Source organism: Sinocyclocheilus anshuiensis, unplaced genomic scaffold, assembly GCF_001515605.1.
Source record: "Sinocyclocheilus anshuiensis isolate Anshui unplaced genomic scaffold, SAMN03320099.WGS_v1.1 scaffold881, whole genome shotgun sequence".
Taxonomy (NCBI): Eukaryota; Metazoa; Chordata; class Actinopteri; order Cypriniformes; family Cyprinidae; genus Sinocyclocheilus; species Sinocyclocheilus anshuiensis.
The window spans coordinates 153,568-166,769 of NW_015558695.1; the positions used below are offsets into that span (position 1 = coordinate 153,568).

Sequence of the window (13,202 nt, forward strand, 5' to 3'; positions counted from 1 at the left end):
AATAAAGTGTTACCAAAATATGTTATATATATATATATATAATACTATATATTTATTATATATAATATATTTTGGTAACACTTTAATTTAAGGTGTCCTTGTTACATGCCATTTTCATTCAAATCAGTTATTAAATTAAAACGTTTCTTAAAAAATGGGGTTACACTTTATTTTAAGGTGTCATGTTACAGTGTAATTATACATTTAAGTACTGAGTAATATTAATTAACTACATGCACTTAATATATGGTTAGTGTTAGGATTAGGGTTTGGCATTTAGGGTTAGGATTAGGATTTAGGGTTACTTGCATGCAATTATGCATAATTTATTGTTATTGTAATAGTAAGTACATGTAATATTTGTAACAAGGATGCCTTAAAATAAAGTGTTACCCAAAATACTTAATTACTTGATTATTGCACAACTTGATAAGTCAAAAGAAATCTAAAAGCGTTTCTTAAAAATGGCATGTATTTTTTAAACAATATGAAACCAACCAGAATACAAAGACCACATTTACATGTTTTAAACTACATAATTTTTCCCCATCCTTCAGTCTAACCACAGCCTCTTCAGTGCAGTGGTAACCTCAAAAGCTTCAACAACAGAATCTCTTTCAAATGTGCAACATAACTAAACAGTAAACACTAACAGGATTTTTAATTTATTAAAAAATGCATAAAATAACACTTAATTTCCACATTTACTCTCCCAATTAAGTCCTTTGCAGAGTATGCTGGGAGCTAAAAGGGATAAAAATGTTCTTTTAATCATTAATTCTCTTTTGACCCAAGATCATTGACCCAAGAGCCTCATTGAGATCAGGCATTGATTTGGGTGATTTTGGGTCCATTTCATCCAAAAGGTGTTTAATAGGGTGTTGCATATGGCACGTTTAAAAAAAAAAAATTCCTTGGGCGAAACAGGACGGAAGAGAACAGATAAAGATATGTAAGTGGAGTTTGATTATGTTTACCATGCAAAGTAAACCTGCGTTCCATGCGGCGCCATATAATGTGTACCCTGTGAAGTGAAGCACTTTGTTTACTCTCAAGAGCCCATTGGAAGTAGCACAAAACACACAGTGCAGTCCGCAAAATTACATGCACGGCATACTGTATAGCTGCAGTATAACGTAATGGACCATGTTACACGTACACAACACGTGGAATAGGAAGGTGAAATACACGTTGAGGGTAAACTGTTGAATGGGTTGTTAGCGTGCGATCATCTAGGAGCTCCAAGGGGCTTTTAGCATAGTGCTTTTAGAAGACTTGGGAAGAGAAAAAGACATACACATGAGCTACCATTAACACATACATACAAACCCTACTCAAGTCTTTGGCAGAACACACGTCGACATGTATATCGACAGACAGGCAAAACAGTGTGTTCTTTCCTTTCATCTTTGGAAGGTAATTATAGGGAGATAATCTTAGTGCTGGACCCCTTAGTTGGGGCCAATCTGGCCTCTATCAGGAGCCAGAACTGAAAGGTCAAGAATGAGTTTTCGAAGTAGGTCGCTGTGAAAGCAACAGGCCTTACAATGGGGTTATTTGATGTGGTCAACTTGACAATTTATTCAATAGTCGTTAATGTGCAGACCACTGCATGGGTACTTACAGAGCACTGGGATATATTTTTTGCTCTGCAATGTTGATTAGTATAATTTTTGCTTTCACTGTTGCTGCACTTCAGAGTGTATTTGAATTGCATGTTTTTTCGCCCACACATCCAGTGTTTCTTTTCAAAAAACAGCTGAGGGAAAATGAATGAAATGGGAAAGGAAAGAAATGAGAGTAGATGTTGAGTGGAATAGGCAGATACATGTAAAACTTCAGCTATTTATTTTTCTCTTCAGCAAGTATATCCATTCTGCTTCACCTTTCAGATTCAGCCTTGCAGTCCATTATCTGTGTCCAAAGATGCAGAAAACGAAAGCACACAGTTCTTTCACACCTTGCAGCCGTCAATTTATCTTTTTAAACCGTAAACATTCAACCATCAGTCTTCAGAGCTGCACGACCCTATAATCAGCAGATAAGACTGAGGCGCTTAGACTATAAAGACATGCCATGTTCCACATACCAGAATCAGTGCGGTACTGCTTAGCCATCAAGCCAAGAATAGCCGGGAAATGAAGACGTAGAAATACTTAAGGGTTAGGAGAGATTTTAAAACAGCCGAACTATGATTAAGAATTTCCTGAATTAATTACAGTAAATGTTTTTAAAATATATTGGTGAATTTAAATGTTTAAATTGAGTTTAGATAAATCTTCTAAACTGGCTGAACTGAAGTGGAACTTACAGAACATGGACCATCAGCAGTTTTTATTCATTTCCAGCTTGTCGAAAGCGAGAGGCAAAATGGTTTACAGCCATATCTAGGCTTTGCCAAATTGGTTTTTAATAAAAGTTTTCACAGCAAGTGAAGCTCTCCAAGTTTGAGAAAGCAGAATCGGGCTCCTCACTTCTATTGTCACAGACTTTGAAGTCGATACGAAAACAAAGTTGACCCATTTCCTTTTTTAATAGACATTCTTGGTATTATTGTGAACAACACATTGATGTACATTACTTCAGTGTGAAAAAAAAAAAGTTTTTATAAACACTGACATCATCCAACCCTATTATTTTAACCCCTCCCCTCCAGCCAACAGTCATATAAAGACCAAAGACCATAATGATGCATTCTTGTATGCCACGCCCACTTTTCCCAATCCAGTTAAGTCCAGATGAATAAAATCAAGTAATACACTCTAAAAAATGCTGGGTTGTTTCAACCCAACTTTGGGTCAAATATGGACTAACCCAACTGTTGGGTTAAATTTTTACATTAAATTTTTAACCCAAAAGTTGGGTTAGTCCAAATTTGACCCAAAGTTGGGTTGAAATAACCCAGCATTTTTTAGAGTGTAGTCTACATTTTTTCTTGAATATCATTTTGCTCAGAAATATGTCACATTATGCAAATAAATGGTTTGCTAATTGTGTCTCATGACTTAAGAACTTCTTAAACCTATGGAAGGTGCCTGCATTAATGTCCACAATGCAATGGGTTTATTGAATAGGGAACCTCATTTCTGCATTACACTGAAAAAAAGGTCAAATTAACAATTTTTTTCTTTTGCAAGTAAATTTCTCATTACAGCACAGTCATATAACCATCCTTCAGTCTAACCACAGCCTCTTCAGTGCAGTGGTAACCTCAAAAGCTTCAACAACAGAATCTCTTCCAAATGTGCAACATAACTAAACAGTAAACACTAACAGGTTTTTGAATTTATTAAAAAATGCATAAAATAACACTTAATTTCCACATTTAATCTCCCAATTAAGTCCTTTGCAGATTATGCTGGGAGCTAAAAGTTCACCCATCTAATTTCAGTTATTGCCAAAAAATAGTAGTCACAACTGCTTTAAGTATAGTCTTTAAAATTGTGTAATAATCAATAAATGTCATAATAATTATAATATATGTAATTATATTTATTTATAACAATATAATTATTAATTATATTAATGATACAATTAGAATTATAGTATAAATCATAACTGTGACTTTATATGTCACAATGTGACTTAATATTTTTTTATTTTAAACTTCACCTCACAATTACCTTTTTATTTTTTACTCTGAAGTGGAAACAGGGTTCCATAAATCAGCATGTTTGTAATAGACAACTCATTTGTGTGAAAGGGAGCACAACGCAGATAATGTAAAACATACATATGGACATGTACGTGTGCATGCATACCTGTGTACCCACGCACACGCATTTCACACAAACATGGTTTTTAATAACGGCCGTCTCAGTTGGCAATAAATATTGCATTTGAATCTCACAGATAGAGGTCCCTTTGGAACCGTCATGGAGAGTGCAGAAGTCTGCTTTAGGGCATGATTCTTATTTCACACTCGCAGTGTATGCGTGTGTATATGCATGCTTTCCAGGGCAAGGCCGTGCGACAGTGTGTGAATGATCCGTACATGTGTGTTCATGCACTCGCATATGTCTGCGTTACGTGTGCGAGAGCGTATGACTGTAACAGATGAATCACGCTTGAGTGGTCAGGTGTATTTCTATTTGAGAACTACAGCAGACTATTCAAGCAATGTGTGAATGTGCATACAGTATATATGTGTGTGTGTGGGTGAGTGTGTGGTGATAATCCCTCTCTGTAATGTCATTCATAGGGTTTGGATGATCAGTTCAGGCACAAGTGGTAATACAGCAAGTGTGCTGGAAGAATTGTGTCTGTATGGGGAGAGAAGAAGAGGGTTCTGGGAAAACAGAAAGTAGACATTCAAAGAGTCATCAGGGATTATACACTCACACTCACGCTTCTTTTGTTGCTGAGGCTTAAACCAAACTTCACCTTAAACCAAAAGTGAAGCAACTCGGCTCACTTAATATGAGATATTGTGGTTCAGATTTTGCCGTGGATGCTAACATAGTTATTGTTATAGTTGTCTTTATAGTCATTGACTTTAGTTTTAGAAAATACAAAAGCCATCAAAATTATTGTCTGTCACTAAAAGAAACTAGAAGACTTTATGGATAAAAGTGTGTCTCATTAAACAGAAAGAACAGAAAGTTACTATATCTGAGCCGGACAGGTGATTAATGCATGAATAATATGCAGTATAAATATAATGTATATATTACATCACATAAAATAACTGTCACAAAATCACTTCAAATACAGCAGAAAGTATATTATCATTATAAGAGAGTACACATTTCAGATGGGGAACAGTTCACTGATGATAATAATTATTTATTGATGACAATTATATATTGATAATATACAGCATTTGTTTTTTCTTTTTGCTAAACCACATCCCCAGTATATGACTCACTATCGTTTGAGTCAAATGACTTCACTAGCCAATCGATAAAGAGAAAGCAGAGGCAGTTGAACTGTACTGTACATGCATCTGATCTGGGTTACATTGAGTGTCGGAACAGGAGGTCAACAGAGCAAAAATTATATTGATAGTTTAGATTTTTTGCACAACAACAGATGTTTGTGCTTGCAAAAGTAGGAAAAGCTACGGTCCTGCAGCCTATGCTAACTAAAATAACTTACTGAAGCCACTGAATCAGTAAATGTGAGGAAAGATCACATAATCACTGATTTTCTTTAGCCTTAAAGTACACTAAACTCCAGCAGGTCTACAGATACAGATAAACTGGCGTTCCCATTAGGGCACACATTACACTTCAATGATAACAATTAACACCAAGAAAACTGCTTCGTGTGCAGACGCATGCATAACATGCACCCAATGAAAAAAAAAAAGCCCTGAGCAAAAGATGACATATGGCGAGAGCAATTTCCCTCTCAATTTCAGCTCCAACTCCAACTGATGTTTTCATGTGCCAGAAAATAGCCGTTCCCCCTTTACTCCCCCCTCTCTGAAAGTCATCTGCTCCGTGAGCAGTAAGCACCATCGCAGCTTGTAGACCCAAATGAGAGCGTACAAATGATTTGTGGCACCATCGTCCCGCAAAGGCACCGGAGAACGGAAGCGGGGAATGAGAGGAGGAGGGGAAAGAGAAGAGAGGGAGGAGACGTGAAGGGGGAGATAATGTCACTTTCACCTTGTATTCCTCCACCAGCCCACAATGCTCATTTTTCCCCATTTTCACAGCAAATTCATTTCAGTAGCGGTGGCCAACCCCCCTCCTACTAGAGCAAATGAGAGAGAAATGAGAGAGCGAAGGCATTACGAGAGGGAGGGCGAGAGCGAGGGGTGCCGTTGGGGGGTGAGTGGGCCGAATTTGCACAGTGACCTTTTTCTGATCCAATCTCACTGATGAATCCTAATGAAGGATTTAATAAAATCACACTTTACAATCTGTCTCTGCATCAAAGCGTGGAATCACATTCATATCAGACCAACTGCGTACACAAACCCGATGAAATAAATATCAGATCTAAACCTGTGTGTGTGTCTGTCGGCGGGTGGAGAGGGGGGTTGTGGGTTGGTACGGGCCTCCGAAATTGGCCAGACTGAACAGGGAACGCCTGGGCCATTTGTTCCAGATGCGGTCTAAAATCACATCTCATCACTTTCATTTAGGCCTTAATGAGTTTGCCGTCAACACGGCACACAATTCCACACTGACGTACACACAGATAAAGTTTGTAGGAAGGTTAATTCAGTAATGGTGGAGACATTATTTTTCTCTGGAAAAAGTTTTAGAATAAAATATTCCTCAACTTATAGTAACAAAGTGGACTAAATTACTATTTTTGAATGCTATTTGAATATTTGAGCATTTTCATTATTTTGAGAGACTTTGCTGCTAAAATTTTCCTTGATGGATGAAAGAACAACATCAGTACATTGAACTCCAGAATCTTGAGGAGGCCAAAATCATCTGGTTATTTTTCAGCTACTTTTTTTGTATTCAGACATTTTGGTTTTTGGTTACACTCTACTTTAAGATGTCTTTGTTACAGTCTACATATGCAATTATGGCACTGGGTAATATTAAAAATGAGTTAGGGTCAGGATTAAGGTTTGTTTAGGGTTAGTTTCTTATGCAAAATTTACTGGTATTACATATTACTATGAGTACATGTAACATATGTAACAAGGACGCTGTCAAATGTAGTGCTACTTTAGATTTTTATATCAAATATTATATTATATTTTATATTAGATATTATATTCAAACCATACAATTTGAGCGATTAAAGGGATTGTTTACCGGAAAATTTTAATTCTGCCATTAAAATTCTGTCATTGCTCACCCTCATGTTGTTCTAAACCTCTATGACTTTCTTTCTTCTGTGAAACACAAAAGAAGATATTACAAAGAGCATTGGTAACCAAACAGTTTTGTTTACCATTGACTTCCATGGGGAAAAAAAGAAAAAACAAAACAAAACACTTTTTTCTCAACAAAGAAAGAAAGTCATACAAACTTGGAATAACATGAGGGTGAGTAAATGATGAAGAATTTATTTATTTTTATTTTTATTTTTACATTTATTTTTATTTTTGTGTCTCCTAGCCCTTTAGCTTTATATTTGTAGTCTATAAAAATAATTTGTCTGTAATGTCTTTATTTTATTGAAATTGAAAGGAAAAATAATATTGCAAATTCATTCATTACCATTTAAAACAGACTTGTTTGCTGTCTAGCATCTCCTTTTGGGTTCTGTGGAAGACGGTAAGTTAATCAGGTTTGGAAAGACATGAGGGTAAAATTCGATTAAATGATGACAGAATTTCTGGGTGAACTCTTCCTTTAAAAATGTTGTATTTGTAATATGATGTTTAAATGCAACGCAATGTTTTCCAGATGAGATGCTCCAAAGACATCCCCGCTATATACTGTATGTGTGCCTATTAGTTTTAAGGCATGTTAATATTCTTCAGTACAAGAAGAAAGGTAGCACTGCTACATACCATCATACTGTACATTAACCTTAGTGGGAGAGGAGAAAAACTGCAAAATGAGAACAACAGGAAACTACACTTCTCAGACATAGGCCCAAAATTAGTGTTCTGTCAAGATATGAGGTGCCGATGTAGTCTTTGCAATGCTGACATCTGGTGGCCAAAGAAACTCACTTCAGACTGTGAGAACAGAGTACAGACAGTGAGCAGAGAGATTTTATGTGATTACCTGATTAATATTAAATACAAAAGCATAAAAGCTGTTAAACTGGCATTGTGTTTCTACTTACAAAAAAGGTTGTGAGGCCACTGCATAATGTCCCTGAATATGTGTGCAATCTGCAAAGCAATCTGTGTGACCAGTACAGATCGAATACCAGGAGTCATTGATTCCATATGAAATATCCAATGTGCAATTTCTCACTGATTGCAATTCAAATGATTCAGACTCACACAGGAGAGAGACTGACAGAGAGATTGAGAAAGGGAGACAGATAATGTTCTGGCTTTGTAATCTACATTGTAAATGTGTGCACATGGATGTGAGAGGATAACACACAAATCGTTGTGTAAATATGTGTTAATCAGAGAAACGCCTGCACTTTAGCTGAGAGAATGAATGTGGGTGAATTAAAAGTCTGACATTTTCACAGTCAGTGAGCATTTAGATATGTGTGCACGCATTACAAATCCATCCATCCATCCATCCATCCATCCATCCATCTATCCATCCTCACACTATCCTCACTCACTCTATCTATCTATCTATCTATCTATCTATCTATCTTGTCTGTCTGTCTGTCTGTCTATCTATTTACTGTATCTATCCGACTCTAGGATAGGATGTGTGTAAACCACAAGGCTTCAATGATATACAGAAAAGTATGATGTCTATCATGAAGGTCTGAACTCTGTTGTAAACAGGCAGTGAAAATGGAGTTCTATTCTGCATCTTTATTCTGAGAGCAGAGTAAGTACTACATGCCTTTACAAACTGCACCTCAGAAGCCCTTTTTTCCATGGCACCGATATGCTCCCATTGAAAACAGAGCACTCAGGAGTAGACAACAGTGACTCAACGGAGGTTTTTATCCCTTACACATCCAATAGGTTCTATCTGCACACTTTCTTCTTCTCAGCCATAACTGAAACATTTGCTAAAAGCTTCTCTTTCAGGGCTTTTGTCCATCAGTACAATTCCAACCTCAGGCTGCTCCTGTAGTGACCTAAGCATAATGAATTATTCACTTCTCTTCTTTGTAATTAATGGTCTGTGCTTTCAAGTGCAGCTCTAAATGGGTATGTTGTATTGGGTCCTGTGAAACTGTTGTGCAAATCAGTCCACCATCTCACTAAAGGCCATACACAGTGGTTTCCTCATGTGGAAAATCTAATTCATAAATGCCAAGTGGGAGCAGTTGCAAGGAAAATGTATTTTCTCATACAAACATATAGTGTTACGGTGAGGTTTATCATTGTAGAAGACTTTTTAACAGAATGGAGATGTGTACATTTTTCTTATTTTGCCTAAATATCATATTTTGTTCATTTAGTACTGCCCTTGAGAGGCTACAGAAGATAGTTACATGTTTCCCAGAAGACAAAATAAGTTAAATTTACTCTGATCTTCAAATGCAAAACGTTTTCACCCCCCGGCTCTATGCTTTTTCCTTCTGGAGCATCAGTGAGTGTTTGAACCTTCTGTAATAGTTGTATATGAATCCCTCAGTTGTCCTCAGTGTGAAAAGATGGATCTCAAAATCATACAGTCACTTTTGGAAAAGGTTCAAATATGCAGAAGATGCTGGAAAACCAAAGAATTAGTGGGACCTGAAGGATTTGTCTGAAGAACAGCAGGTAGTTTAACTGTTCAGGACAAACAAGGGACAAACTGTTCAGGACAAACAAGGGACTCATGAACAACTATCACAAAAAACAACAACAACAACAACAACAACAAAAAAACAGCTGTGGATCGTTCAGGTAACAACTATTATTTTCTCTTGTGGACTATATGTAAACATCTTTTATGTGAAATATCTTATTCAGGTCAGTACTAAATAAACAATAACATGCATTTTTATGATCCCTTTTATTTTGGTAAAATAATTAACATTTTGCAGATTATGAAAGGGGGATGTAAACTTTTGACCTCAACTGTATTACTTAAATAGTAAAATTGTAGTACTGAATTTCATTAGTTTAAAGAAAGAAAGAAAGATTATTCAGCATTTTCAGCCAACATTACTTAAAATCTTAATTTTCCTTGCATTCCCCCCCCTGCATTACGGTAATATGAATATCAATGGGACATGTGTTTATCATAAAAATAATGTCACATAATAAAAATGCTAAAAATCATAATGATCCTAAATTAGGCTTATATTTATGCAAAAAGTATGCACACAAAGCTCATTCTGTTCATATATGGGTACATTAATAATTATTAGGTGAGTTTTACCTTTCTCTGATACCTCAGTGTCTTCCATGACAGTGTTCGGCTCTTTGGTTTGACCTTCTGCTCTTTGAGTCTGATTGGCCTCTGCATGCATCACTGGTCACTCTACAGAAAGACAAGAGACAACCTGAAGGGGGAGTGATGTGTGTGTGTGTGTGTGTGGTGTTTATTAGGGGGTTTAGAGAGAAGTAGGCATCTCAGTGCTATAAAGAAGATTGCTGGATCAAAGCCCACACAAGGCCTCTCATCTGACCACTGCTGTTGTGCCTTCAAGCTAATAAATTGACCTTTTTGTGCACTGCACTGTAAGCTTCATATAGCTACTCTATGTCATTTTCCTCTTCTCTTTCACTGCACGTTAAGTTACAGCACATTGTTTTCAACTAATATTTTCTCAGCACTTGCTGTGAATGGGAAAAGTGCACCTGGTACCTTTTGTTTGCATTTGCATCTTTCCTCCACAGCAATTATCAGCACACATTCTCTTCCTCTGTTTGTTCTGTTTGTCTCCACCTGGACTATCATGACTCACGCCAAACACATTCTCCCATTCACTTCCCGGGACAGAAAACATTTTCATAAAATCTCTCCAAGGCACTAATCCTGCTATCTCTGCCTTCACCCTGCCACATCTCACAAACTGGGTAAAACTGGGCAAAACGTTAAGCATAGGCTGTATCAGAAAATGTAGGTGGCGTTGCTTTTGCAATCTACTGCATCGATATTTAGTTTTGGTGTCTTTTTTTTTAACAAGTAAAATAATTATATTTTTGTAGTGAAGCATTAAAGAACATTGATTATATTACATTATTACTGTCAATTCAACAAGACTATAGTCGTTTGCTCACTTTTCTAAAAAGTTTGTAGAATTTTCCTGGTAGAAAGAACAAACAGAGAAAATCCAAACCTACCTTGACTGAAAGTTTTACAGCAGTTTTTGCACAGGTACATCCTTAAGAGATGGTCTAAAAATGACACATTGAGCACAAGCTTTACTTTTATCATCAACTCTGACGTGATTCAGACACTCTGAATAGTTTCTGAGGAACTGAGGCACCAAAGCGACAGCAGAAATAGGAAAAAGTTCTGCTTTTGAAAAAATAATAACGCTGTCTGGGTGGGTTTGTTCGTACAGAATCGTAGAGGAAGAATAGAAAAAAAAGTCACAATGCCATCCTTTTAGACAGATGAAGTAGTGTAAAAAAAGAGAAAATATAGCCTGGGGCTCTGAGCGTACTTCCCCTAATAATGTATAGTATCCCAGTCCTCAAGCAAGTTCCAAATAGCTAAGTTTATTGTGTGTAAACTTTACTTAGCGCACTGTGATAAGTTAAGCAAAGAGGAACCACAGATCTCATATCTTACTTCATAGTCTAAACTTCTGTAATGGTCTATTATTCAAGTTGTATTAGATCTCAGGGTGTTTAGGCTCTATATTTGTGCTTCAATTCAGATTAAAGAGACATGGAATTAAACGCTCTCTTATGCAAGAAAAACTTTGAAAATACATGTTTTCAAAACCTTTTTTTTTCCAGATCAGTCCCAGGTCAAACCATGTTTAAGTAAATAAAACCCGCCAAACAAGCTCAGCTGCTTTGCCCCAGACGTAACACAGGAGGATTGTGATGTCTCATTGAAGTGAATGAGATTCATTGAAGTGAAAAGTACAGTATGTAACTTCAGAAAGTTCAAAGTGACTTTAGCTGCAGCAGCCCAACGCCTCGGGCAGCACTGACACACAGAGGCTCAGTTCAGCACTGCCGGCCGTTACAGCTGCATGTCTTGTGACTTTCTTTAAACTGCTTCTTTCCTATTATCAAATGCTGTGGATTTAACAAGGAAAATCAAACAAAACCCAAACTGCAAAGAGCAGCTGTGTGAAAAACCACAAGGCTAAAGGAAGGTTTAAGATCTGTTGGAGTCTAAATGAACAGTACATACTCTGACTCTCTCTTACTTTTGGGTATCCAGCAAAAAGTTTTTTAACAGCCATTTCTAATCAAAAGTAGCTCAGATGATAAAAAATCTCAAATCTCATTCTCAAAGAATCAAGTAACACTTAACGAATATTAACTCTCACCTTCACTTGTAGCATGCCATCTGTTGTTGTCTGTTAAAAACAGTGAGGTTCTGGGACAAAGTAAAAGCCTTGCTGTGATTTCCCTATGCAAACACTGAGGGGAGTTCACCTGAAATTCAAATCAAATACATACAACAACCAATGTTTATTTATGTGGTGTCCAATCTAATTTGCATATGTTTGCATATTTTAGGCACATGCTTCCAGGCAAACTATGCACTCAGCTTTCTCTTACCTTACTATATTTACAGGTACTTTGCTCTGTTATTATGCTGAAAAGGATTAAAATTCATTTGAATGGCTTTACAAAAGCATGTTAAAGAGGACTTTGCCACAGAAGAAAAAAACATTTGTTTAAGTTGCACCAACGTTATGGCAGTTGTCTTGGACTGACACTATAGTATGGTGAATGCAGCAAAAGTTTTCAGTTGATGAACTGTGGAATATTCACAGTCAATCCTATCTGAGGATTACTAAAATTCAGTTGTTCATTTGAACTCAACACGTCCATATAAAATAAAACAGCTTTTATTACTTTAGGCTATTGATATGACTTGAATTTGAGTGTACACAGTTTCACCCTTATTATAAAAGAAAGAAGAAAAAAAACCACTAAAATGAGCAAAATAAGCACAAGTAAAAATGAAGTGAAGTGACATGTGGCCAAGTATGGTGACCCATACTCGGAATGTGTGCTCTGTATTTAACCCATCCAAGTGCACACACACAGTGGTGAACACACACACCATGAACACACCCGGAGCAGTGGACAGCCATTTTTGCTGCGGTGCCCGGTGTTGAAGTTTCACGTGGTTTTTTATTATCACGACTGAAATGAAAGGAAGTAGAAAGCAAAAACAGAACAGCAGTGACACCCAATGTTGTCAGTACAACAGTGACACCTATTGGCAAATTACTATATTACAACACTCCCACTTATTTTTCCAATAGCATTAAGCAATGTAATGGTAAACTATTTTACTTTTAACAAATAAATGTTTTTATTTTTTTGACCGCGTCAAAATACAATAAATCATACTAATACAAACTTGTACAGTCTTTTTCTTTGTCTTTTTACCATGTTAACAGATTTTGTATCGTAACACAACACTAAACACAGTCTAGCCTATTTACTGTTACGCTAAATTGAATTAAATGAAACAAAGTCCAATCTCACTCCTAAGATACTCAAACTTCTGTCTTACTAATGGCTTGGCCAAGATATCTGCCTTCATGTCATC

At 36.6% G+C, this 13,202-nt stretch overlaps 1 protein-coding gene across 1 annotated transcript in view; it reads right to left on the reverse strand.

Annotated features, from left to right (window-relative positions):
- LOC107681384 (myelin transcription factor 1-like) overlaps positions 1 to 12,004 on the reverse strand; it is a 100,051-nt gene extending 88,047 nt beyond the window's left edge. Inside the window, exons 1-2 of the mRNA XM_016477663.1 lie at positions 11,962 to 12,004; positions 9,885 to 9,986 (exon numbers count right to left, since the gene is read on the reverse strand). Of these exons, the coding sequence (XP_016333149.1) occupies positions 9,885 to 9,975 (91 nt within the window). The 5' untranslated portion in view covers positions 9,976 to 9,986; positions 11,962 to 12,004. The remainder of the gene's footprint in view (positions 1 to 9,884; positions 9,987 to 11,961) is intronic.
- Between the last annotated feature and the right edge of the window lie 1,198 nt (positions 12,005 to 13,202).